This window comes from Myotis lucifugus, unplaced genomic scaffold (assembly GCF_000147115.1).
Source record: "Myotis lucifugus unplaced genomic scaffold, Myoluc2.0 scaffold_180, whole genome shotgun sequence".
Lineage (NCBI taxonomy): Eukaryota > Metazoa > Chordata > Mammalia > Chiroptera > Vespertilionidae > Myotis > Myotis lucifugus.
The window spans coordinates 1,218,266-1,243,544 of record NW_005871228.1 but is presented as its reverse complement, the minus strand read 5'-3'; the positions used below and the strand labels follow the sequence as shown (position 1 = coordinate 1,243,544).

Genomic DNA, 25,279 nt, shown 5'->3' with positions numbered 1-25,279 from the left:
CAACACCATTTATTGAAGAGACTATCTTGGCTCCATTGTATGTTCTTGCCTCCTTTGTCAAATATTAATTGAGCATATTGGTTTGGGCCTGGATTTAAATTCAGAGCCCTCTAACATAATATAACATGGTAGAAAAACTACATGAGCCAATGCCCTTCTGAGAAACATAGCACTAACAGAGTCTAGAAAACATTCCAAATTATCTGCTTCTTTGCCTAGAAAATGTGAGCACCGAAGTCCTTCCACAATGTAATATATTAAGGCAGTGGTTCTCAACCTGTGGGTCACGACCCCTTTGGAGGTCGAACAACCCTTTCACAGGGGTCGCCTAAGACCATCGGAAAACACATATATAATTACATATTGTTTTTGTGATTAATCACTATGCTTTAATTATGTTCAATTTGTAACAATGAAAATACATTCTACATATCAGATATTTACATTACGATTCATAACAGTAGCAAAATTACAGTTATGAAGTAGCAACAAAAATAATTTTATGGTTGGGGGTCACCACAACATGAGGAACTGTATTAAAGGGTCGCGGCATTAGGAAGGTTGAGAACCACTGTATTAAGGTCTTCTGCTCCCACTTGGAAGTGCAGAAAGTCCTACAGTGACCTGGGATGAGTGGTGTGGAGTATCAGAGCATAATCTTGCCTGATCACAGATGAGGAAACTGAAGGCCAGAAAGCTAAGGGATCTCGCAAGTTCACACAATGAGCCAACATAAAAGGCTGCCTTTGCAATAAAGAAAAGCACATTCAACACACACATCCTGTTGTATGCTGTATGCAGTAGGTGCAGTGAAGTACTAAGCAGAGTTATGTACAAAGCAGTAAGGGACCCCAGTGACTGGAGGGGTTAGAAAAGGCTTCATTTGATAGATGACTCTAACTGTGGGGAACAAGTTAGAAGTTTTAAGGGAAGATGTAGCAGAAAAGGCTAATCTGCCAAAACATGCGCTTCCCCAGGACAGAGTTGTTGCTGTGAAGCCACTACCTGAACAAAGACTACATTTCCCAGTGTCCTCTGCATTCAGGTATGGCCATGTGACTACTGGTGACCACTGGTGAATGGGAATAGGAGGAGCCAATGGAATGTGAGCAGTTAAGAGCAAGGCAGTAAGAAATGGCTAGGCCTTCACCTTCACCATCCCTTTCCCCTTCTGCCAGCCGAAAAAGACTCTGAGGCCCCTGGGAAGGCACAGCCACAGATGAAAGAAGCTGGGGCCCCGAGTCACTGTATGAAACCACCTGCCAAGCTGAAGCAGCCATACTAGACTTTAAGTGAGACTAAGTCTCTAATGTGTTGGAGTTTGTTACAGCAACAAGCTTCATCAACTACCACAGCAGGGAAGGGGAAGATGGGTGTTCCAGGCAGAGGGAACAACATGACTAAGGCACAGTGGTGTGACGAGGCACGGAGTGTTTCAGGGAACGGGGAAGAGTTGAGGGTGGCTGGCGCACTGGCTACGTGGAGGCAGTTTTGAGATTCAGAGAGCTCACGCTGGTGACCACAGGAAGGAGGATCATGTACAGGGATTGTTTCCAGGCGCCCTGGTGTTGCTGGCACTGCTCTCAAAGGAAGAATGGAAGTTGTGAATGGTTTCCTGTAAAATCTGTCTCTCACGTCCCTGTGGAGGAAATTGAAAACAGACACAGAAAGTCTTGTTAAATCTTTTAACCATTAATTCAATTGACACAGTGTTGTTAATGTTCAACTCATACTTGAAGAACCTATGGGTATCTTGGAGAAATAATTGACAGAGTACCAAGTTTAATAAGACACTCTGAGTCAGACTCTCCCCCAGCACCCACCATCACAGCATGCCAAAGACTGGAGAGGCCCTGAGACACAGGAGTCCAATCCCCCGGACGAGCATGGACAGCAGAGCCCTGGAAGCAGGACCGACTTGCCCGGGTCACACAGCATGGAAGGGAGATCTCCTCCCCTGCTTTGCTTTGTGTGATCTTCCAGCCCTTGGATTTCCAGGGGATTCAGTGGGAGCCAGACTTCTTTCTGCTACAGTGTGAGAGTTTGAACAGCCTTACTCCTCCTTGCCCAAAAGATGTCAGATTCCTATTCACAGTGATTCACCCCATCCCTGCAAGATCTCCCCTTCCTGCCCCCTTATTCACACAGTTTGAGATAGAAAAGGAGGGGATGTAAATGTTTCTTTAAGCGTAGAGAACATCTTCACTGAATTCCTGTCCAAGAGGCAGCAATACACAGAGGTTAAGACAAGAGACTGGAATCAAACAGCCTGGGTTCAAATCCTATCTCTCCATTTACTAGCTTTGTGGCCTTGAGCAAAGTACTTTGTCTCTCTGGGCCTTGGTTTCCGCATTTATAAAACAGGGATAATAATAGTACCTCAAATGGATGCTGCTGACATCGGACCCTGTGTGAGCAGCAGAAGCCTACAGTTCCTGTCCTCAAAAGGAAGCAGCGTGGCTTAAACATATATTTTTAAAACTAATAAAACTTTAGAAGACAAGAAAAAGAATGTGGTTAAAATGTAAAGCAAATTAAAAATGAGTAATTTCTGGCAGATTATTCCCTGCTAAGAATAAAAAGAATGAGAGTCCATTAAATGAGTCCAGACACCAAATTCATTTCATGAACTCCCCACATCCAGAGGGGTCCCTCTCCAGACTCCTGGGTGGAAATCTCTAGTGCTGACGTGGCACCCCTGACACCTGAGAGGGCAGTGGGAGTCTCCCTTCAGTTAGTTCTTCCAGTTCATTTTAAATAAGCTGGGAACGTGCCATCAGGATTCCATCAACACAAACCTGAAGGCTGCAGGGCAGAGGACAGAGAAGCAGGTGTGGGGGTGGAGGATCCTGAGTCCCTACTCTACGCTCACTAGTGGGGGCATCCTAGGCATGATGCACCTCTTCCCCCCACTGCTGAGTGTCCATGCCTATAAAACGGGATAAGGTCGCATGCTGGGGCTGAGATGAGGCTCAACCTGAGATAATGAATGAGGTGACACTATGCAAACTGCAGAAGACGAAAAAATAAACAGGAGGGGTGACAGCGATGCCATTATTAAACACCACCTCAGCCTTAATTGCCTGAGAAACGAGGTCAGGGCGAGACAGGGTTCCAGCATTCTCTGCCTCCTAACCTTAGGAGGGAACTGTGAATGATGAAAACCATAATCATTCCTGCATCCACAACTGATTAAAGATGATGATGATAATTGCCCTTTAAAAACCCCTGAATTTCAAAGGACCTGCCTGATAATTCTCAAAAGAAAAAAAAAAAGCAAATAGCCATTAAAAGTAGAAAAAGTGTTTTGTCTATCTAATAGTTAAAGAAATGCAAATTAAAACAAGGCACATCTTTTGGCCTATCAAATTAATAAAAATTAAACAACATACCAAACTCTCATACCCACAGCTGGTGGGGATGTTCACTGGCTCTTTCTGGAAAGTAATTCAAGAGAAGATAACGTATACCTTGAATTAGACTCTCTGACTCTGTAATTCCACTTTTAAACATCTATTCTGAGCAGATAATTAGAATGCCGTATACACAAAGTTGCCCCCTGCAGCACTAGAGAAAGTTTGGATATCTACATCCAACAAGTAGGAATTTAAAAATAATAATTTTAGTACATCCATGAAAATTTATCATATTAAAAAGAGTTCTTAATGGCATGGGTAACTGCATATTTTAATGTTAAATGAAGAAAGTAGGATATTAAAAAAAATACCTATCTCAGCCACATAAAGACAAACATTTGGCACAGAACACTGCAGAGTAATCTTCTCAAATGTGAACAGTCTTGGCCTCTGGGTGGATGGACTATGATTTCTTTAAAAATTCACCTTTTTGGTTACTGTGCAAATTTAGTAAAAAGAATATGTACTACTTTGATAATCACAAAAAGTGGGAATGAAAAAAAAAGCAATCAATGGCTTAAGACCAATCAAAGGTGAAACTCAGGTCATCATTTCTGGGTAACCTTCTCCAACATATAAACTACTTGAAACTAACTAATAATCCAACTCACATACATATAGCAGCTTGAATACTAGAGTGGGTTTGCATAGAAGTTACATGGCTTACAAGTGCTTTGGTGATTTTTTTTATGGCTGAGCCAGATTTTTAGGTAATATTCTTCTTCTTTTTTAAATTCAGGCTAAAACGTTCTACATCTCGAATTTTTCCTGTCCTTCCTTGAATGGCCTACACATGGCTTTCCCCACTTCCATCCTCTCCCTGTCTCACATATGTGAAGGCAAGAGGAGGAAGGTCCGAAAACTCCTGAGCCACAGAGTGACTAAGCCAATTAACTGAGGAAGCGTATGCCAAGCGGCTTATGAAGGACAAAGTGCTTCCTGAATATTTATTTGCTATTGGTGCTACAAGTCCGGTCAATACTCTGTGCATACCTGGCAATACAGAGAAAGAACCATAAAACCGATCACGCTCTCTGACATAACCTCGTATCGTGGAACAGAGCCTGAGGAACTGAACCACAGAAGAACAAGGAAAGAGGCAGAAATGTCCACTACAGTAGTTTTTGTAACAGCAAAATCCCTATAGTGCAACAAATGGGGAGCCGTTAGGCAAAGTGTGAAAAAGCAACAGATAAGCAAGTATCGTACATTGTTGTTGGAATGAAAGACAGAAAAACCCAGGCCACATTAGGGAAAAAAGCAGAAGGCAGAAGGCAAAGGCATGTCAATCGCCAGATGCTAATGAAACATGACTGCCTGACTAATATCTGCAAAGTGGGTGTGATTTGCTTTTCGTGTTTTGTTTGTTTGTGTTTTGCACATGTGTGCCTTTGGGTGAGAGGGAGGCATTGCTAATCTTTAGCTTTAAAGGTGAAATTTAACATTAGACAAAAATGCAGGACGCTAACAATACCAACAGTGATTGATGGGTGTGCCCGGGGCTGTAAGCATTTTAGTCCTGGCATCAATGCCATCATTCCTGCCTTACAGACGAGGAAAGCCTGGCTCAGAGAGGTACCTGACTTGCCCCGGGTAGCACAGGGAGTGAGTGCAGGTGTTGTGACTCAAACACAGGTCAGCCTGACAGCAGGGCATGTCTTAATCATGGTCTCTGCTTCCAGTGTGCTCTCGAGGGCATTTCCCAGCCCTATAGGCTGAAATTTCTGGAGGGACTATTTTAGCTGAATCTCGGGAGGAATGACCTTATGGGAAGAGAGATCTGGAAAAGGAAAGGGGCACACTCGGAGGCAGTGAGCACCCGGTCATGAGACGCATGCAAGCGGGGCCAGCCTCTGTCAAATATGCCGGAGATAAAATTAGACCCCGAAGGTCCTTGGAAACACGGAGGGCCTAGAATCCTAGTAAAGCTCTGAGCTGTTCAAAACAGGAAGAAAAAATAAAGAAGATTGAGAACAATACCTTGCCTGCATTCAGTTCAGAAATTGCTGCCAGAATCTGCTGCCTGGATCCATCTGTCTTAATACCCAGCTCCTTCAAGTCGCCGTCAGTGAGGGTGAGGAACGCTTCCATATCCACCTGGGGAAAAAGTAGGGGGTTCGCTACCATCCGCCTGGCGCCACACCTCTGTTCCCAACCACAATAGAAATATCATGATTATGAGCTATTAGTGCTTATTAGTAGTGAATCAATTATGACTTACTATTTCCAATTCCTGACTTTATGCAGAAAGTTTAGTTGAAAATATCAGTAAGAACTAATTCTCCTGAATTCTAGCCCTGGGATTTTCAGGATAGGTGAGCTCTGGAAAATCCTGAAGATGAAATAAGTAAGAAAAGCCTCTGAGACAGTCATCTGGGTGGCTAGAGTGGTAAATGTCCAAGTCCTGCTGTTAGAAAGTAAATTGCAGTTTTGCAGGACTTTTAACAATATTGGCTACTGCACAGAAATTAAGGGTAAATGGAAGTACTCACCATGTTTCCCCCCAGAGGACAAGAGAGACGCAGACTGTGGAAAGATAGAGAAAATAAACAAGCAGAAGCAATAAGGAAAGAAGAGCACAGAGAACAGAGGTGGAGAAGGGCTCAGAGTAAGGGCATCCCAAAGCCGTACAACCCTTGGTTTCTACGGGAGAAATCCTAACCTTTCTGTCATCCCTGCCTGAGCCTCAGCTCCAGGAGAAACACCTTCCACCCCATCTTTCCTTCTCTCTTTTAACAGTCACTTTATTTTCCCAGGTTAAAAAAAAAATCTTGACCCAGGTTTGAGTTGGTGGGAAAAGATCTACTCCCTTATCCAATCCCAAGCTCTCTCTGAGATGCAGGCATCTCGCATCTCTCTGACGATTAGCTCCTCTGGGACTTTACAGCTCAGGCATGAAAGAGTGCCATGGCTTTGACTGAAACCACCTGCGCCTGGCCCAGCAGGACGCTCACTCCCCTCTGCCCCCCATCCCAGACGTGTGGCAGAGAGGCCACATCCAGTCCCCTGTGGCCAGGCAGGGAATATATAAAACAAGAGTCGGCAGCCATTAGCAAACAGGAAAGACTTTCTTGTTGACCATAAAAATCCCTGCTCAAATGGAAAACTCCAGGGAGGCAGGAAGGACAGACTGGATAGGGCAGAAAAGCAAACCGAGAAAGAAAGCCACAGCATCCCAGTCTGTTTCTTGAAAGAAAATACAAACTCCTTAATTGCATCTTGAGCTTGTTGGGGACAAGGACTGATTCTCCTGATTGCTACTATATTTGTGACAGTTTCATGTACTAAGCTGAGCACCAGAATATTCTAAACCAGTGATTACACCCTGGTGGCTTGTAGGCCGCAGAGGAATTTTATTTGGCCAAAGGAGGAAATATTTTAATAGCTTATTGAGATATAATTCATCTACCATACCGTTCTCCCATTTAAAGTGTACAATTCAAAGATTTTTAGTACAGAGTTGTGTAACCTTCACCACACTCAATTTTAGAACATGTTCATGCCCATTAGAAATCACTCCCCAATCTCTCCTCCCTGCATTCCCTGGCAACCACTCATCTCTCTGTCTCTACAGATTTGCCTATTCTGGAAATTTCATATAAATGGAGTCATACAACGCGTGGCCATTTGTGTCTGGCTTCTTTCACTTATCAATGTGTCATGCTTTCAAGGTTCATCCCTATTGTAGCATGTGTCAGTGCTTCATTCCTTTTTTATGACCAAGTTACAGTCCATTGTACAGAGTTAACACATTTTATTTATCCATTCATCAAGCAATGGGCATCTGGGTTGTTTCCACCTTTTGGCTGCTATGATAATGCTGCTATGGACATTTGTGTGCAAGTTTTTGTTTGGACATGTGTTTTCATTTCTCTTGGGTGTATACCTAGGAGTGGGATTGTGAGATCAGACAGTAACTCTATGTTTAACATTTTGAGAAACTACCAAACTACAGGACAGTAATATTTTAAATATGTGGCTGTGAGTGTTTTGAAGCAAATAGGAACTCTCTTAGATGAACACAGGCTCTATATCCAGACACTTAGCACAGAATCATTAGGATTTGCCTCTGATCCGCTTTAAACCTAAAGGCCTGTCAGTCAATCCCATTCGACAAGTGTGTAGACAGACTCAAACGTGATGAGAGAGAGAGCAGTGCTCAAAATTACAAAAGTTTATTACAACAAAACAAGCCATAAGGTCCCCAGGATTTCACTGTGATGAACTGAACTAAATGTGCTGAACACGAATTCTATTTCCTCAGCTGTCTCAGTGAAAAAGATCAATCCAGGCTGGCAAAATGAAAACCCACATATTTAGACAAACTTTAACAGCAGGATTTAAATTGACATTCAAAAAAAAACATCCTTACCTCTTGCTCCTCAAAAATGGGCTGGTATTTCTCCAGTGACAATTTCTTAAGGATTCCAGTCAGTTCATCTTCAAGAGGGAAAGATGTGAAAAAACACCATTTTAGAATTTGATAAATATATCAAAAGAGTGAACTTCAAACTTTCATTGACTCTCCAATGGCTGCAACCATCAAGTTCTTGGCATTCTAGCTGCTGGGACTAAAACTCCGCCTTCTGTCCAAGAACCGTTTTTAGTTATGACTTCTTGACTGCTGGTCTCTGCACCTGCAGTAAACGCTAATGCCAGCAAGTCCCCAGCTAGTCAGAGAAAGAACTTAAGAGAAGAGGCAGGTGCGGTTGAGACCAGTCGGGGTTTGGCCCAGGTGTGCAGAGGCTGTGGACTTCCAGAAAGAAGGTCACATCGCAGTGGAGCAGCAGAGCCAGAGGGCAGAGACCAGAGGAAACAGCGTATTTTGGGTATCGAGATAGCAGAGTAGGGAGAGTAGAGAAAGGAAACAAGACCAGCATCTGGGGCTTGAAGAAATATTTATTCACACATTCGGTAAGTATTTACCAGACAAGGCACTGAGACCTCAACAGGGACCAAACAGCCAACAAGCAGGCTGACAGAGGAGGAGCAGAACAGCATGTGGGAGGCCAACAGGGGATGGAGGCTGCTGTTTTATAGAGGGTGGTCAGGAAAGGCTTATTTTATAAGGTATCCTTTGAACACTAAATGAAGATATGCAGATGTCAAGGGAAGAACATCAGGCAGGGGGAACAGTAAGTGCAAAGGTCCTGAGGCAGTGGGTGCAGTTCACAGAAGAGTGAACTGGAGGTTAGAAGGCCTGAGTTCCTTCTTTTATTCACTCATTCAACAGTGGCTACCAATGTGTCTACTATGTGCTGGGAATGCCAGCATGGAAAGGTTCCTGCGATGAAGGAGCTCAGGGTGGCTGGGAAGATATAATGAAGAGGTGACAACTGATGCACATTGCTCAGCATCAGGCACCTGGTACATGGATGACCCATTTGCTCTTTACAAAACCCCAGTAATAGGTAGATCCTATTACTTTCCCACTTACAGATGAGAAAGTAAGGCCCAGAAAGGTTAGGTGCCATATCCTGGGTAGGTCATACAACTAGTCCACAGGGATTCAAACCCAAGCTCTAGCTACGAGGTCTGTACTATTCATCCAGCTCTGCCACTTCTCCCATTGGTGATGAGTGAAGGGCACAAACAAGGGGATCTGGGGACAGAGAGGACAGCTGACCCAGCCAAAGGAACTGGAAAATCTTTCACAGAAGAGCTGCTATTGCGCTAGGATGTATGTGATGAATTGAGTCCCAACCCAGACATAATCCATTGTAGTTTCATGACACCAAAACCTTTGCTCCTGCTGTTCCCTCCACATGCAGTCTCCCTCCACAGTGTGTGCTGGTAAATGGTTAACAACTGCCTCTCAGGGGAAATGTATTCATGTGTGTAGGTACATAAGTTTACTGCAGAGTTTACTGACATAAAGAATGTGTAATGCACAATTTACACATGATAATAGGTTATACAATACTCTTTATTATAAATTCCATATAGCAAATGTTTTCATTGCATTTCAGGTGTCTCACTGAATTCTTGTACCTATAGCTAGAGAGCGTAGCATATTTCCAACATAAAGGCTGGTTAATTGTTCCTTTTATGTGATATGTAAGACAAAATGAAACAATGAAGACATATGTTAGAACTTCATGTGAGAAAACTTTGCTGAATTAGGTAACTGTTTTCAAGTCCTAGAAGAATATTTTCTCAATTTCTTGTGCTATTCACAGTATATCCATACCAGACATGACACTTTTAAGTTTAACCTGCATAGTTAACATTGTCTCCCACTAGATCACATCTAGGTGAGCTATAAAACAACAAACCAAGCCCTGACTGGTGTGTTTGTTGATTTCCATGGTGTAAAATATACCCATCATAGCCAATTTCAACCTACCAATGTAATGTTCCTGAAAGTGGAACTGGGAGGAGTAATGCATCATTATATAATATTCCCACCATATAAACGAGCTGTAAATAACCTCAAGAGCATAGACATTACTAAAATGCACTAAAAAAAAAAGCAAAAAATTTTGTTTTAAATACCAATGCCTTTATACTTAATATAATTTATCTAATTATAAATTCATGTAATTTGTTTTTCCTTTTTCATCTTCTTTTATATATATTTACACACACACACATATATAGTTGTTGTAATTTGACTTTTAATAGCTGTGTTTAATCACCAGCTCATACATTTCCTGTAAAGTTAACACTCAGCTCCGGCCCATCACTGCCTCATCACTTCTCAGCCCAAGTGGCCTGGCCGAATGCCCACTCTGGCAAAGCCTGCTACGACACTCTGCACTTTGCTGCTCACATCTTGTGTTACAATCATTTCATGAGATTCTGTTGAATGCATCTGACTCCCCTGCCTGATTGTGAGTTATCCTACCACCCAGCACACATATGGTACCCAGTGCCTGCCTTAGAAGCCTTCATGAGATGAACGTGAGAGTGAGAAGGCAACTTCCAATAGGAGTCCAGGAGAGGGACTAGGATGGAAAGATGGGCAGGGCAAAAGCTTACATGCAGCCCTTGATTGGGCCCACACATTTCCCACAAAAATATAATATCTGTGTCTCAATGGATTTCAGCATCTATTCTGCGATAGTCTAATGCCCACAGGACAAGGGTCTCACTGCCTCAGAACCCACAAACCCCGGAAGGAAAAACTGAGCTTTCTAAGCAAGAGAAATTAATCCAAAAAGAATTCGCTGTCAGGTCCTCCTCTTTTTTCATCCCAACTAGGGCTCTGCAAAGCTTTTAAATAATGAATAAAAGGGGAAAACAGTGGGCATGGACAATGTATACACATGTCCACTGTCTCAACTCTGTTTTGGAAAAAGGTGAGGTACAAATACCTAACTGAATCATTAGGGGTTTCAACTCCTAGAAGCCTCTGAGGTGGGAGAATTCATGAGTGGGGAACTTAAAGATTCCACCTAGAAAACACAGTTAGGGAGGAATGGGCTTGCTAGTGAAATCTGAAGCTTTTATACATGATCGCACTAGATATCACAAAACAATAAAGCAGCCCCCAAATACAGAGGATGCCACCGGCAACTCAGGACAGACTAGGGCCTGTGCAGCTGATTCTGACTTATCACCTCCTGGGCAGAACCTGTTCAGCACGACCGCCCAGCACTGCAGTGAGGGACCTGCAAATGCACTGGTGAGGCCCATGTGCACACTGAGATTTCCCACCCCTCTCCGATTTATACTCCTTGATTTGCACCTGCCTGAGCCCCCATCTCTCACGGAAGCTCTGCTCCCTCCTTCCCCATCCCCACTCCCAAGAGCCACCAAAGGGCAGTTTTAATAGATGACCTTCTTCTCATCTCCCTTTATCTTTCCTGGGGCCTCACTGCTGAGCCTCCGCTCCTGCCCTGCCATCCACTCCTTCTTTTCCCTCATCACCCCCACGGGAGAGGCTTCAATTCTTGCGTGCAGGGTCCAAAGTTCTGGTTGCAAAAGTCTACAGCTTTTGCTTGCCCAGCAGCATCCATCCTCCTCCTCTTTCTGGAAATAGAACTTCAATTTTCCTGTGAGAAACCACTTCTCTCTCACTTCTAATCCATACCGTGTAGGCAGTGCAGACTCCAACCCTGGCTCCAAAGGCAGACACAAGACCTGGGCCGGGCCAGTCAGCACATTCACCCCAATGGACCCAGTGGTAGTCGAGGATGACATAGTTGTTATAAATATAGCCGCAGCAGGCCAATGACCTTTACACTTGGGATTTTGTTGGATCTACTGAGAAGTCAGCACTCTTTCTGCTGGGGTTGCTAAGTTAGTAGGAAGAGGAAGTAAGCCTAACGCTGCTTGGGGACATCCTTGTCACCACTCAGAGAGAGCCTACCTGAGATACGGAGAGAAATACTCCCAAAGCACCTGGATCCAGACATGCCTGAAGCACACCCTAGACACATCCGTTATAGGAAACCAACAAATGATGAGGTTTTGTTTTTTGTTTTTGCTTAAAGCAATTGAGTGGAGATTCCATCACTTGCAACCGAAAGAATTCTGACTTATACAAGGTTCAGGGAATGGTACCTAACTGCTGTTGGAGAAACATTTCTACTGGTGTGTATATAAACAAAGCTTACTACATTCAAAAACTATGAGGTAGCTTACCATACCTTAAGCACAGTGAAGACAAAAATACAAGGCAGAATCAGGGAAGGGGAGGGGCCGGTGTTGTTTGTTTATTTGTAACAAATAAGCCTGACCTAGGATGACTAGAGCAATGAAAGGTACCTGCCAGGTCACCATGGTGAAGAATAGGGTGGGGTTCAGGACCTCAGGGGACTCACCCTCATCGGTGATGGTGCCGCTGCTAGAGCCCCCACTGCTCTTGGACTGCCGGTGGGACGAAGAGGAGGACACCGAGGACTCGGCCGCATGGCCTTTGGGCGAAGGGGAGGGTGTGAGGGTGGGGGAGGTACTTTTGGAGGTAGTGGAAGTTCCAGATGGAGGCCTTTTGCTCATCTCCAGTTTCTGCACAAAAGATTAAGACAAATACATAGCTATCACCTGGACGGTGAAATGATTAAAACAGACATACAACAGAGAACATTCAACAGGATATCTAACCAGAGCTATGAAATCTATTTTAAAAAACACATGAAAGCAAACACAGCATGATTAGAACAGTTACAGGAGAACCCTCCCCTGGAGCTGAGCGGTGGGATGGAAAAAGCAGCCCATGAAGTCAGGAAATTCAGGGACTAGTCCTGCCCCTGCAAGCATCAGGTCCTTGGCCAAGTCCCCTCCCTCTCAGTTAACCCAGCTCTACGATGAAAGTGTGGCTTATATACACACGAAACCCCTTTCTGCTCTTGATGTCATCTAAACCAGTTGCTTCCAACCTTTCACCAAAGGACACATTGTCCCCCTCTGTTTGTGTGTGTGTACCATTTAGTTTTAAAAACATTTTTTATTTGGAAATATTTTGATTTACAGAAGAATTACAAAAACAGAGAGTTCTGTGTATCCCTCAGCCAGCTTCCCCTGATATTAACATCTTACATAACCATAGTACAATTATCGAAATGAAGAAATTAACACTGGGACACACTGTTAGCTAAACTACAGACTTGACTCAGATTTCATTTCACCGCTTGTTCCACTAATGCCCTCATGCTCATCCAGGATCTGGTCCAGGTTCCCATGTTGCATAGACTTGTCACGTCTTAATCTCCTCCAATCTGTGACAGACAGCTCTTCAGTTTTGCCTTGTCTTTCATGACCATGACACTTTTGAAGAGTCCTGGTCAGGTATTTGTAGACTGTCCCTCAAATTGGGTTTCTCTTATGTTTTCTCATAATTAGATTTGCTTATGGGTTTTTGGGTCAATGACCACAGAGGTGATGTGTCATTCTTAGCACGTCATACCAGGAGGCACAAAGTCTCAATATCTTATTGCTGATGTTAACCTTCATCATTTAGTTAAGATGGTGTCTGTCGAGTTTTTCCATTGTGAAGTTACTATTTTTCCCTTCATAATAAAGAAATATTTGGGGGAAGATATTTTGAGCTAAGTATCTTGTTTTTCCCTAAAAGTCCTTAATTGGTATATGTCTATAAAATAGATCTACCCCAGCCAACAGCAAAGAAACATGATACTCTGGACCTGTGGGCAGCATTATTGGGGAAGGGGGCAGGTAAGTATAAGATTTAAGGTGCTCTGAGGTATCTGAACTATTCTCTATGTCCTCAATATAAGAGATTAATTACATTAATGGCCCTATGTCCATTCCTCCTGGGTCCATACCTTTTGCTACATAACTCTTTCTGTTCTCCTGCACTGGGTGTGCTGATTTGCTTGAACAACTTGATTGTTTTTCAACTCATGGCTTCAGGAGAACATGTCCTAGCTTGTAGACACACATGGCCCAGTTGTCCTGGTTAACCCAGCCAATGGCCAGACAGGCAAGTGATCTGCCTCGTGAAGTCTAGACTACACTGCTGACCTGCAGATTCACGAGCTAAAGAAACGCTTTTTGTTTTAAACCACCCACCTTTAGGGTGGGAGCAGGAAGCTGACATACCCAGTGGACCTTTGGGCGTTCAGAGGTCTGGGAAGTGTAGGAAAATGCTCTGAACCCCCCAATCTGAGCCTCCTAAGGCTCACTTCATGCTGATTCACAAACAAGCTAGAAACCATGCCTTGTGAATATAACACTATTACAGTAGAGCTTGTTTTAAGCAAAGTACAAAAACCAGATTCAGGAGGATCATATTTTGAATACTAATTTCTAATGCTTCCTAAGGGAGTCTTTGAAAAGCCCTTTATGTCTCCATTTTGCTGCTGGAGCCATTGACAGAAAGCCACTCCTGATGTCCTTTGATTTAGGGCAGTGGTTTCTGAGAGCTCTGAGCTGGGATGGCTTAACACTCTGGGGGAAAAACAGATTCCCCAGACCCTGTCTTGAGAGTTTCATTCGGTTATGCTGGGTGGAGCCCAGAAACCTGAAGGTTGCAGCATATTATTATGTTAAGACTATCAGGTGATCATTGAACTGGATTGTTTCCCCAGTTTATTATTTCCCGAATGCATCTTTTGACACAATTTCCATTCATCAGAATATGCATGTATATAGATTGTAGATGATAGATGCATTCATGTGAGACAATAGTTAATATAATTTATAATTTATATGTCTATCTATTTCCAACACCAATTGAAGGAAGGAAATAATATCCAACACATCTAATAAGGTCATCAAAATAGAAACAGGAAATTTTAGGCAACAGAGGACAACTATATCAGAGCCCAAACTAGCAAATTTACTTTAATGAGTAGTTCTGAGTTTCCTAGCAGCAAAGGCAAAAAGAATAATACAATAATTATATAATTCATACTATTTGTGGAAAGAAAGTATATTCAAGTATCAGTAGAGACATTTTTCCTAGAGCCAAATTCTAAAAGGAACTTAATTACATAGATCCTATTACCCAAGAAAATTTCAATATAATGGAAAATATGCTAATGCATAGGGAGAGAGAAACTTTTTCTGGAGCTATATTGTAAAAGGAGCCTAATTGTGTAGGTCCAATTGCAAAAGGGACTTTGAATAACAAACAGTGTGTAACGAACAGTGGCTGGGCAGGAAATAAAGACTATTTCCCATTCATCCATTAAAACATCAATCTCTGGAGGCACTTCTGGACAAAGGTCCAAGGATGAGGCTCTCAGGCGATCTACCTTTAAGCTTAAGGTCTGAAAAATATGATAAAGAATGGGGTTGTGCCTGGCTTTGGGGTCCTCAGCGGAGGAAATGGGCTTCACTGCACCATTCCAGATGAGCATTTGGGGTCTCTCGCCCATTCCAAACTCCACAGATGCAAACAATGCAGTGATGGCTCCTGGGCTGCATCGTTGGAGGAATGGTGTCAAAGCAGGCAGGCGAGGCCCTGGCTCTGTCCTGCTCACCAACCTTCCTTCAGCCCCTCCCCTCTGCATACTCTGGCTTCTGGAGCGCTGTGAATGCTGTCCCCGCACCTTGAAACAGTCTCACACCTGCTCCTTCCATCTGGCTCCTCCTCCTTCTGCTCCCCATATAGGTATCACTGACGCCCTGGAACTGGAAGGGCATCCTCCCTTCTCCACAACAGCCCTTACCACACTGAGGTGGGACTGCTTGTGTCATAGTGACATCCTGACAGTAGTCACAGAACCCCAAATCACTGCTGGATCCTCACTGCTAGCAGTGCCAGGCACAGAGCAGAAGCTCCAAAGATGTGTACAATGAATGAATAAGGTGGTGCTAAAAATGTCAACACAGCTGACACACAGGGTCACCAGGGGCCAGGCCCCACCCTAGATGCTAAAGTGTGGAGCTGGGATTTGAACCCTGGCAGCCTGCTCCTGAACCCACACTCTGAACCCTTTTGCTCTAATCAATGAACATGTGCAACATAAAGCTGGATGAGGCACCTGCTGGGGCCCTGGAGATCAGGCGGGAAATGACCATGTGTGCAGGGGACCCAGGGCACAGGGCGTGATCTCAGCAACTACCCACACAGTCCAGCCCTTCTCAGAAAATCCAGGAGCAGCTGCTGGAAGGGGCCTGTCTTGAGTCCCGTCACCCCGCATGTGGGCCATGTTAGGACAGAAGCTATGAGTGTAGCAGGAGGAGACAAAAGCAGAACAAGCACCTTGCCACCGGGACTGCCACCGCCTGCAGGGGAGCCCAGTTGTTCAGAAGGGCTGGACCCAGGTGCTGGCCCAATGGGACTTGACCGATGGCTGGGCTTCTGCTCAGACAGTCCGGCTGCTTTTTTCCTCTGGGCAGCGATCTGGGACAGGACACTGTCTATGCTGCCACCTGAGGAAAGAGGAATGGGAATGACTGTCACGGGCCCAGCAGTCTGCAACATGGTGCAATGGACTCCCTATGCTGACCTGAAGGAGCCATAACCACATCTCCCAGAATCCCTCTCCATGTGATTCTGGGTCAGGGCTGACCACGAGAGGACTCCGCATGAGAACCAGAGGTGGCCAGGATGCAGTGGCCACTGTGTGATGAAAGCATCAGGAAAGAGGTGGTGAAGGATACAGTGCTGGCAAAATCAACTTGTCCTCACTTTTCCCCGCACCATGGCCAGCTCAGCCAGCCGCCAGCAGGCACAGATGCCTGCCCACCCTGCCCTGAATTCCCACTGCAGCCCCTGTGCAGCGCCTTCCACCTGTTCAGCCTCACCAGGGCTCCTCCCTCCACCTCTGTCTCCCCCTTTCAGATCTTCACATCCCAGCTCCTCCCACAGTTCTGTCAACAACTTCCTCATTCCTCGCACCGGGGATGTTCTCTTCCCTGCTTGAACCCTGACTACCACGTTCCCTCTCCCAGCTCCCCCAAATCTACTGGCAACCTTGAGTTACTATGAAAGAAAAAAGGAAAGTGATAACACGCAGGGCTCGGAAAGATGCCAGAAGGAGGACACTGATAATTAACATTTACAGGGCATTTACCGGGCACTGCGGTAAATATTTTATACGTATAAAAAGAGTCATTCTGAAAGGCAAAAATGTATCAAAGGCCTTGAGAACAGGCAAACTCATTGACCCCTGAATTGAGGGAACTTATTATGTTAAGCCAATCACTGAGTATGCGAATATGGAGGTAGGAAGGCATTACTTAATGTGGTTATTATCTACAAGAGCAAAAATCTAGAACAGCCTCGGTGTTCAGGATGAGGGAACTGGCTGTATAAAAGTGTGATACCTCATATGAATGGACTGCTCTTTGGCTGTTAAAAAGATGCTGTAGATACAGGTGTACGGACATTAAAAGGTGTTCACAACCTGGTGATGTGTGCGAAGAGGGAAAAGGTTGCCGAGCCCTCTACACTCTGCAGCCAGCCTGCCTGGGTTCGGGTCCTGGCTCTGCCGCTTCGCAGCTGTGTGACCCTGGCCGAGTTATTTAGCTTTCCTGAGCCCCAGTTCCCTCATCTGTAAAATGGAGAACATATCCTTGCAGGCTGTTGGGGGACTGAAGGAAATAATTCATTTCAAGGGTTTGATAGTATGCCTGGTACATACTCAGCGCTCTATAAATTATTCCACTTTCATAAATACAATATGCATAAAAGTACTTTGCAAAGACATATACCAAAATGTCAACGATAATGTCCAGTGGGGGGATTATACCTTTTATTATTATTCTCACCATCATCATGACTATTACCTTTTGGTTTATCTGGTCTTTAAGCTTTTCTACAAGACACATGCATTCCTTGTAATGGCACAAAGCAGGGGTGTCCTTCCTGCAAAGCTGGCTTTGGTTAACCCTGCATGTCCTTGGAGAGGACAAGAAAGTATGCTGTAAGGTCAAAGTAACTGTGGGGCACTCAGGTTTGAGTCCCAATTATCACCGACTTGCTGCATGTCCCGGGCAAATCTCTTGCCCACTCTGAGCTTCAGTTTCCTCGTCTGTTCTATGAAAAGACAGCTAAGGTTTTATCTTTAAGAATTTTAAACGCCATAAAACGCCATACATTTCTCCTAATTTCTTGTAAAATTTCCCAAGAAAATAAAGTACTATAGACTTTATTTCCTCTGTCTCCACTCTAGCCCCCAAGAAAATGCAGGGAAGAAACTCAAAATTGTGAAGTCACTGAAAAAATCCCTTGGCCACATCAAGAAGATGAGGTGTATGCAGTTGTTTCTGGAACTGTATGCAGAGTGGGCACAGCCCCAAGGGATCTTCCCACCTCCCCAAGGGGCCCTGCCTGGTACCCACCTGAGCGGTTATGCAGCTCCCCGCCGTGCCTACTCATGCCCCCTACCCCACTGGAGCCACCTGAGGAATGAGGTGAGTGGTTGAAGTTTCCAGAATTGGCAGGAGAGGCTGGGCTTCTGGAGAGAGATGGAAATTTAACCGGCCTGACAGGAGTCTGCAAGTACAAGATAGGTGTTACGGTTAGGGGTACTGTTCCTTCCTCTGGACACCGGGAATCTCAGCGGGGAGGAGCCTGGAGTTCAGCTGGCCCTCCAGAGCCAATGCCTGCATCCGCCCTGCACATCCTTGCTGACCGGTGCTCAGCCTGCTAGGAGTCCCCTAAGGATGGGAGCTCACTTCTAGCTGCTGACAACCTGGCCATTAGCTCAGGCTGAGCCCCCGTAACATCAATTCCCACAGGTCACCCTGCTTTCAGGATCACTCAACTCCTCCCACTTTGTGACCAAATGTGAACCCGCCCTGCCCGTCTCCAGGACAGGTTCTTGATTTCTCTGTAGAAATTTGATATTACAATGGCCCAGGGAAGCAGCAGCAAGCACAGGGGTCAGCCCCATTTTATATCAGAGATGGAGGCCCTGACCTTCTCCAATCACTGAGCACAGAGCGGTAGGGCAGGTCCGAAATCCTTGTCTTTGGTTTGCAGCGGGGGAGACAGTCTACACATGGAGATAACCTCCCACCTCAAGAGGGATACCTCAGTGTGTTACAGAGACACTGAGGGCCACGGTGGTCCAGAGGATGGAAGTCACACTCCTTCTGGGTGCAAGAAAACACCAGTACCGCACACAGTTGCCTCCTAGTGTTTGCTCTTGGTAATGGACCTGAACAACAATGTAGTGTAGAACTTGATTAAAAGCCAAGAATCTGATTTTTGGTCTCAGGCCTACCCCACCTGGGTGATCTTCAGCAAATTACGCCCCCTCTCTGGGTCCCAGGGTCCTCATCTACTGAAGGGAAGGTTGAATTAGCTCAGGTCTTCAAACTGTGTTCCTTGGAGCACCAGGGTTCCATAGAGAGGACAGAGAAGAGGGGCTCCTGCTTTCAATCCCTTCACTCTGACACTGTAATCTATTTACATATTAAGTCCCTTATAGAATTTCGTTAGGTAAATGGTGTCATTGACTTAAGAAAATAAACTAAAAACCTTTATTTAGATTAGTGGGTCTGATGACCTTCTGCCTACAACACATCACTATTTTAGTGAGCGGTGAGTGACACATCAAAGTGTGTCAGCTGGGCGACTTACAGTGTCTGTGCTCCCGTTGCCCATGGAGTGGCCCCTGCTGGCTCTCTGAGGCAGCACAGTCTTCATGGGGTCTGCCTTCCCGTTGTGACATGTCCTGGACCGGTCCGAGCTCCACAGCTCAAAGCTGGAAGGGGGTAAGAAAGGGGGGATGACTGCCTTCAGCTTGTCACTTGGGAGTCTGGTGAAGGGGGCTCCATTTCGAAGCTGAAAAAGACAGGCTATGGGTTAGACAAAGGCCCCGGAGGGCTCCCAGCTCTGAGAGAAAGACTCCAGGTTTCTTCTGCTTCTCAGAAGGGCACCATCTACCCCTCCACCCAAGCCAGAAACCCACATGGTGTCCTCAGCTCTCCTCCCAGCAACTGAGCAATACCCACGTCTGCTCTGCTCCAGTTCCTGGCTTCTGGAACCATCCCCAGCAGCGCGATTAGAACAGGAAGAGGATAGAGGGCCTAGGTGAAGCCCCGTGATGTTGGGTGTGCCGTGGGGCAGGCAGGGGAGCTGGCAGAGCACAGGGAGGCACTCCTTGCTGCAGGCAGAGAGGGCATCTGGGAGGAGGGGCACCTGAGCTGAGCCCGAAGGCCAGTGCAAGCTGGCCCAGTGAGGACAGGGAAAAGGACACTGCAGATGGAGGGAACAGAATGTGGAGAGGCCTGGGGAGAAGCAGGCCACGTGCAGAACTGCAAGGAGACGTGTGATCACAGCTGGGGTTTTAGGATGGAGGGGAGAGTGGAGGGGACTGGCAGGCATGGGCTAGCTCTCTGAGCCCAGCAAACACTCCCTTCCTCATCCCACCACACCCATCCTACTCTCCAGCCACACCTCCCACGGCTGGCATTTTTAACTGTAATTGAATTTAAAATTTTGAAAATGTGATCTGGGGTCAGCATAAAATCTACACAATGACTGGTGGACTGTCAAGGAAAAGCATTCACAGTCCACACTAACTTTAATTAAGAAAAGACTGAACTTCGTGCCAGATGGTGCTTTGCAGGGAAGGGCATCCCACAGCTAAACCTGCCTCCAAGCTGGGCATCTCTGCAAGGATGGCTGCAAATGCCCACTCAGCAGGGCTCCCCAGCCAGCTTCCATCTGCCAAGGGGCAGGTGGGCATACTGCTGCCCTCTACAGGGCATGAGGAGGTAAGACAATAGAGGTCCAAGGCAGAAGGGCACCCTGGGTTCCCACCATGGCTGCACTGGGCTTTTCAGAATCTGTGAACAAGTGCTGTTCCCTCTGGACTGCAGCAATTCCATCCAGCAAACAGGGGGTTGCACTGGAAGATGACCTAGGACACTCTCAGCTACAAACCCACCACAGCGGGACATTTTCACTCCTTCAGCTGAGAGTCTAAATTGTTGCACGATTTCTGGAAAACAATGACATTCACACCCTTTGATCCCGGAATTCCATTTCTAGATATTTATCCCGAGAAAATCATCAGGCTAGTGGGGGAAACTGAGACATAGGATATTCACCAGCACTTAAAAAAACACACACAAAAACTAGAAACCCCAGAGTCTAAAAGTCAGACTTCACTGTCACTCAGGCACATTCCCATGATGGAATGCTGCGTCATGCAGCTGTTAGACGCGATGAGGACAGAGCGTGTTCAGTGACATAGAAAAAATGAAAAGCTGTTAACAAATCAAGCTCGGGACAATATGGGGATGATGATAACAGTGCCTACTCTGCACAGTTGTCGGAGAGGTTAAATGAGTGCATGTATGTAAAGTGATATAAACAGCAGCTGGTACAAGGGCTGTGTTAAGTATCTGCTAATATATATATTAGCAGATATATTAGCAGATATATATATTAGCATATATATATATGGCATATCATATTCATAGGTGCTAAAAATGTTAGAAAAAATGCTCAAGTAATATATACCACAAAATGCCAATTATGATTGTATGTGTAATCATGGGTGATTTTATTTTTCTTCTTTATATTTCACAGCATCTTCCCAAATGTCAGTAATAGCCTTTCTGTCATCATACTGAAAGTTAGTATTGCTCTTTAATATTATCAAATGTCAGGTAGTACCAGCTCCCACTGTCAGTGTGCAGAGACACCAATTTATACTTATTGCCTGGTGGACAGGAGCAGGCAGATTCAGGTCAAGACTCATCGCTGCTGGGCAGGTCCTGAGGCAGCTTAGGACTTCCAAGGCGGCTCCTCCGCTCCCGTCTCCTCTCCAACACTGCCCTCTTCTGGCCAGTCTCCAGATCAGGGTCTCAATTATATGGACTTCAGTCCCAAGAGTAGAGGAACATGAAGCCCAGAGAGGTGCAGTAGCACGTCTAAGGTCACACAGCAGATAACAAGCTCATTGTGAGCTAGGCACTATGCTAAGATCTTCCTGTGGATGATCTTATTTTAAAACCACAACCATGAGAGATAGCATCCCTAAGTCAGCGACTGCTAGCTAGCTGTTCCCCAGTATCCACCTCCCACACCCTCCTTAGTAGATGCCCCAGATATTTAGTTGGGCACACAAGCACCTGGAACAAAGACTTCATTTCCCAATCTCCTATGCAGTGTGATGTGGCTGTGTGACTAAATCCTGGCCAATTTGAGGTAAAAAGAAGTGATATGTGAGTTTCCAGAAAAATTCTCCAAAGATACCTGATATGTGCCCATGGCCATCTCTTCTTCCCTGCTGGCTGGAATGCCCAGAGCCACCTTGACTAAGAAGCCATCCCTAGGAGACCAACGGGTAGAGGAACCAAAGTCCCTAACTCCACGGAACAACGTACCAGTCCTGAACTTCACTTACATGAGAGAAATAAGCTGCTATCTTATTTATGCCACTGTTATTTGGGACTTTCTATTACTTACAGCTGAACTTAACCTTGATACATCCCTAGATGAGAAAACTGGGGCCTCGCTCAGGCTGGAACATCCTCTATGAGTCCTCTCTCCTGGGCTCTCCATACCAAGTGTCCAATGTCACCCACCTACTCCTACCCTTCAGTGCCCTGTCCTCAGGACTTCCATCTGCCCTCTAAGCGTCAGCACAGCCCTACCCACGGTTTCAGGCTGGCATCTGTTCCGACTCCTCGGTGCCAGAGCTGTACCCATTGTGACACATCGTGATGGCAATCCCAGCTGTGACCAGCACAAGAACGACAAACGCCCACATCCCTCCTTGTAAACCAATCAACTAATGACTGGGAGAGACCCGAAATGCTTTTAGAAAAGCCCCGCACTCACCATGGTTGTCAATAACACATCTTCCTTTTCTCCTCTCGTGCTCCCGGGACCTGAGAGACAAATGGAAGTTTCCTGAAATGACCACCCCCCGCCCTACGAGTTTGTGGCATGAGGATGAGTGAGTGACCAGCTTGGCCTTCATCCTGGCCAACCAACTCTCCTGGGAGATTAAATATTTAATAATAATTGGTATTCAATATCTGAATAAAAGGAAAGCATTAGAAATGTATCTCAGAGCATGTTTTCAGCTTTTCCATAAACCACTACCGTGCTGGGTCAGACAGCGGTGCACCCAGCTCAATAGTCTGTCTCAGACAGTGGTGCCAAAGGAGCTAGCCTAGATGTGGGGCGTTTGTTAGAAGAGGTCTGATCTGAACAGTTTCCCCAGCAGTGCGGGCATCTCCTTTAGCACCCTCGCAAAGTCATCCAGTCTGCTGAATACCTCCAGTGTGGGGGAGCTCATTACCCCTCCGCCCCCAGGTGACGCGTTCTATTTCAAAACACCGTCAGTGCCAGAGACACATCACATTTGATAGGTGGGAAGGCCACCTCTCAGTGACCTCAGGTCCTTCAGCAGGGTGTGTGGGACAGGAACCCGGGGCTCTTGCCACTAGCTCCCCTGATTCTACCATGCTGACAGCACTTGTGTCCCTGCCTAAGTCTCTTCTCTGCCAGAGCAGCCACTCTGCTGCACCATCACATTCCAACATCATCTCCCCTTTGATATCAGCCTAGAAGGTAGGACACAGGGCAGAGGACTTGGGTCTAACCATTCTGGAAATTCTACCACACCTGCAGCTTTTTCTTACCATTGTCTTTCATTGCGGGGGCCACATCGGGGAGCCCAGAGCAGCCTGTCTTGTCCTGGGGGGGTGCCCGCATTGTGGAGTCCAGTGCTGGCTCTGGCTCATCACAGAAGGGCAACGGCTGGTTGCTGGACAGCCCACGGGGCAGAGTCTGCATCAATTTGAGCTTCCGAAACCGATTGGACATTCGGCTCCACCAGGACTGCCAAGGGGATGCAGAGCAGAGGTCATGCAAAGGAACACCCAGCCCAGGGACAGGGACTACTTCACACTTGCTTCCCCGCCCCTCTCCTGGGCCCACGGCAGCATTACCAAGGGACCACAGACAGCACCCTTTCCCAAGAAACCCTGACTCTAAATCAGCGGTTCTCAACCTGTGGGTCGCGACCCCTTTGGCGGTCGAATGACCCTTTCACAGGGGTCGCCTAAGACCATCCTGCATATCAGATATTTACATTACGATTCATAACAGTAGCAACATTACAGTTATGAAGTGGCAACGAAAATAATTTTATGGTTGGGTCACAACATGAGGAACTGTATTTAAAGGGCCAGAAGGTTGAGAACCACTGCTCTAAATGCTTCCTGACCCTGCCCTTAGGAGCCATTTCCAATAGGCAGTGAACCCTAATTGCCACCCTTCATCTAATCAATCTCCTCACTGCACAGATTGAGACATGGAGACCCAGGCAGGGGTGCTCCTTGCTCAGTCCTACAGCGAGTCAAGAACAGAGAGATGGACACAGAGGCAACACCAAACACCTTAACATCTGTCACTGCATAAGCTTTTCCCCCCATCCCAGTGACGATGTGAGAGGTGTTAGGGTGTCCATACCAAGGCCTGGCCATGTGTCACTGTAGCTGATGCCTCCCCACCTAGAAAGAGGGCGGTTGCAGTCGAAGGTAACTGGCACAGCCCAAAGGAAGGCCGTGAGGGCCTGGCCTACGGAGATGGCAGTGAGGTCAGAGGGATCCATGCCAGCAGCACTGTGAGGAAGAATCCCGGGCCTTCAGCCACCACAGGAAAGGAATGCCAAGTCTGCAGATCTGAGGAGGCACTAGAAGCTCAGAAAAGATGGGGGGGGGGGGCTGGGAGAGAATAAGTTTGATTTCAAATAAGTAGAGCAGATGGGGAGGATGAGAAACTCAAAGAAAAATACCAGGCTTGCAGTTAGAAATAAGCAACAGGAGCGTGGTTTTGGTGTTTCTAGGAAGAAGCTGATGGGGGCCTGTGGGCCACAGGGAGATCCCAGAATGGCACAACCAGAATGTTCTACACACGAAAGCAGATGGCCTGGGTGGGAGCAGGGGTGTTCCCTTTGACTGGCTCAGGACTACATCATGCAGAAGTTTAAAAAGTTCCCCTACATTTATAAACTGAGTTTCCACATCAAAATCTGGATTTCTAGTTTCCTCTGGGAAAGAAAAGCGGGGGAAGATCTGGTAACAGGTCGAAACGGCCCCGGTGTGGTAGGGACGACCCCGGTGAGGTTGAAACAGCCCCCGTGAGGTAGGGACGACCCCAGTCAGGTCGAAACGGCCCCGGTGTGGTAGGGACGACCCCGGTGAGGTTGAAACGGCCCCCGTGAGGTAGGGACGACCCCGGTCAGGTCGAAACGGCCCCGGTGTGGTAGGGACGACCCCGGTGAGGTTGAAACAGCCCCCGTGAGGTAGGGACGACCCCAGTCAGGTCGAAACGGCCCCGGTGTGGTAGGGACAACCCCGGTGAGGTTGAAACGGCCCCCGTGAGGTAGGGACGACCCTGGTCAGGTCTAAACGGCCCCGGTGTGGTAGGGACAACCCCGGTCAGGTTGAAACGGCCCCCGTGAGGTAGGGACGACCCCGGTGAGAGATTGAAACGGCCCCTGTGAGGTAGGGACGACCCCAGTCAGGTC

At 46.3% G+C, this 25,279-nt stretch overlaps 1 protein-coding gene across 3 annotated transcripts in view; it reads right to left on the bottom strand.

Moving 5' to 3' along the window:
• Window positions 1-1,263: 1,263 nt before the first annotated feature.
• The window catches only part of ANKS6 (ankyrin repeat and sterile alpha motif domain containing 6), a 32,672-nt gene continuing 8,656 nt past the window's right edge, over window positions 1,264-25,279 (bottom strand). Inside the window, exons 6-16 of one of the 3 annotated variants that reach the window (XR_002831137.1) lie at window positions 23,388-23,586; window positions 22,579-22,628; window positions 19,363-19,566; window positions 18,117-18,270; window positions 16,033-16,202; window positions 12,185-12,368; window positions 7,789-7,856; window positions 5,909-5,942; window positions 5,638-5,748; window positions 5,397-5,513; window positions 1,621-1,639 (exon numbers count right to left, since the gene is read on the bottom strand). Coding sequence is in view for 2 of the 3 variants with exons in the window: in XM_023760330.1 (XP_023616098.1) it covers window positions 1,535-1,639; window positions 5,397-5,513; window positions 7,789-7,856; window positions 12,185-12,368; window positions 16,033-16,202; window positions 18,117-18,270; window positions 19,363-19,566; window positions 22,579-22,628; window positions 23,388-23,586 (1,251 nt within the window). In the remaining variant the exon portion in view is untranslated. Of the gene's footprint in view, window positions 1,640-5,396; window positions 5,514-5,637; window positions 5,749-5,855; window positions 5,943-7,788; window positions 7,857-12,184; window positions 12,369-16,032; window positions 16,203-18,116; window positions 18,271-19,362; window positions 19,567-22,578; window positions 22,629-23,387; window positions 23,587-25,279 lie in introns of those variants that run through there. The other 2 variants (XM_023760330.1, XM_023760331.1) reach the window with 2 other exon arrangements.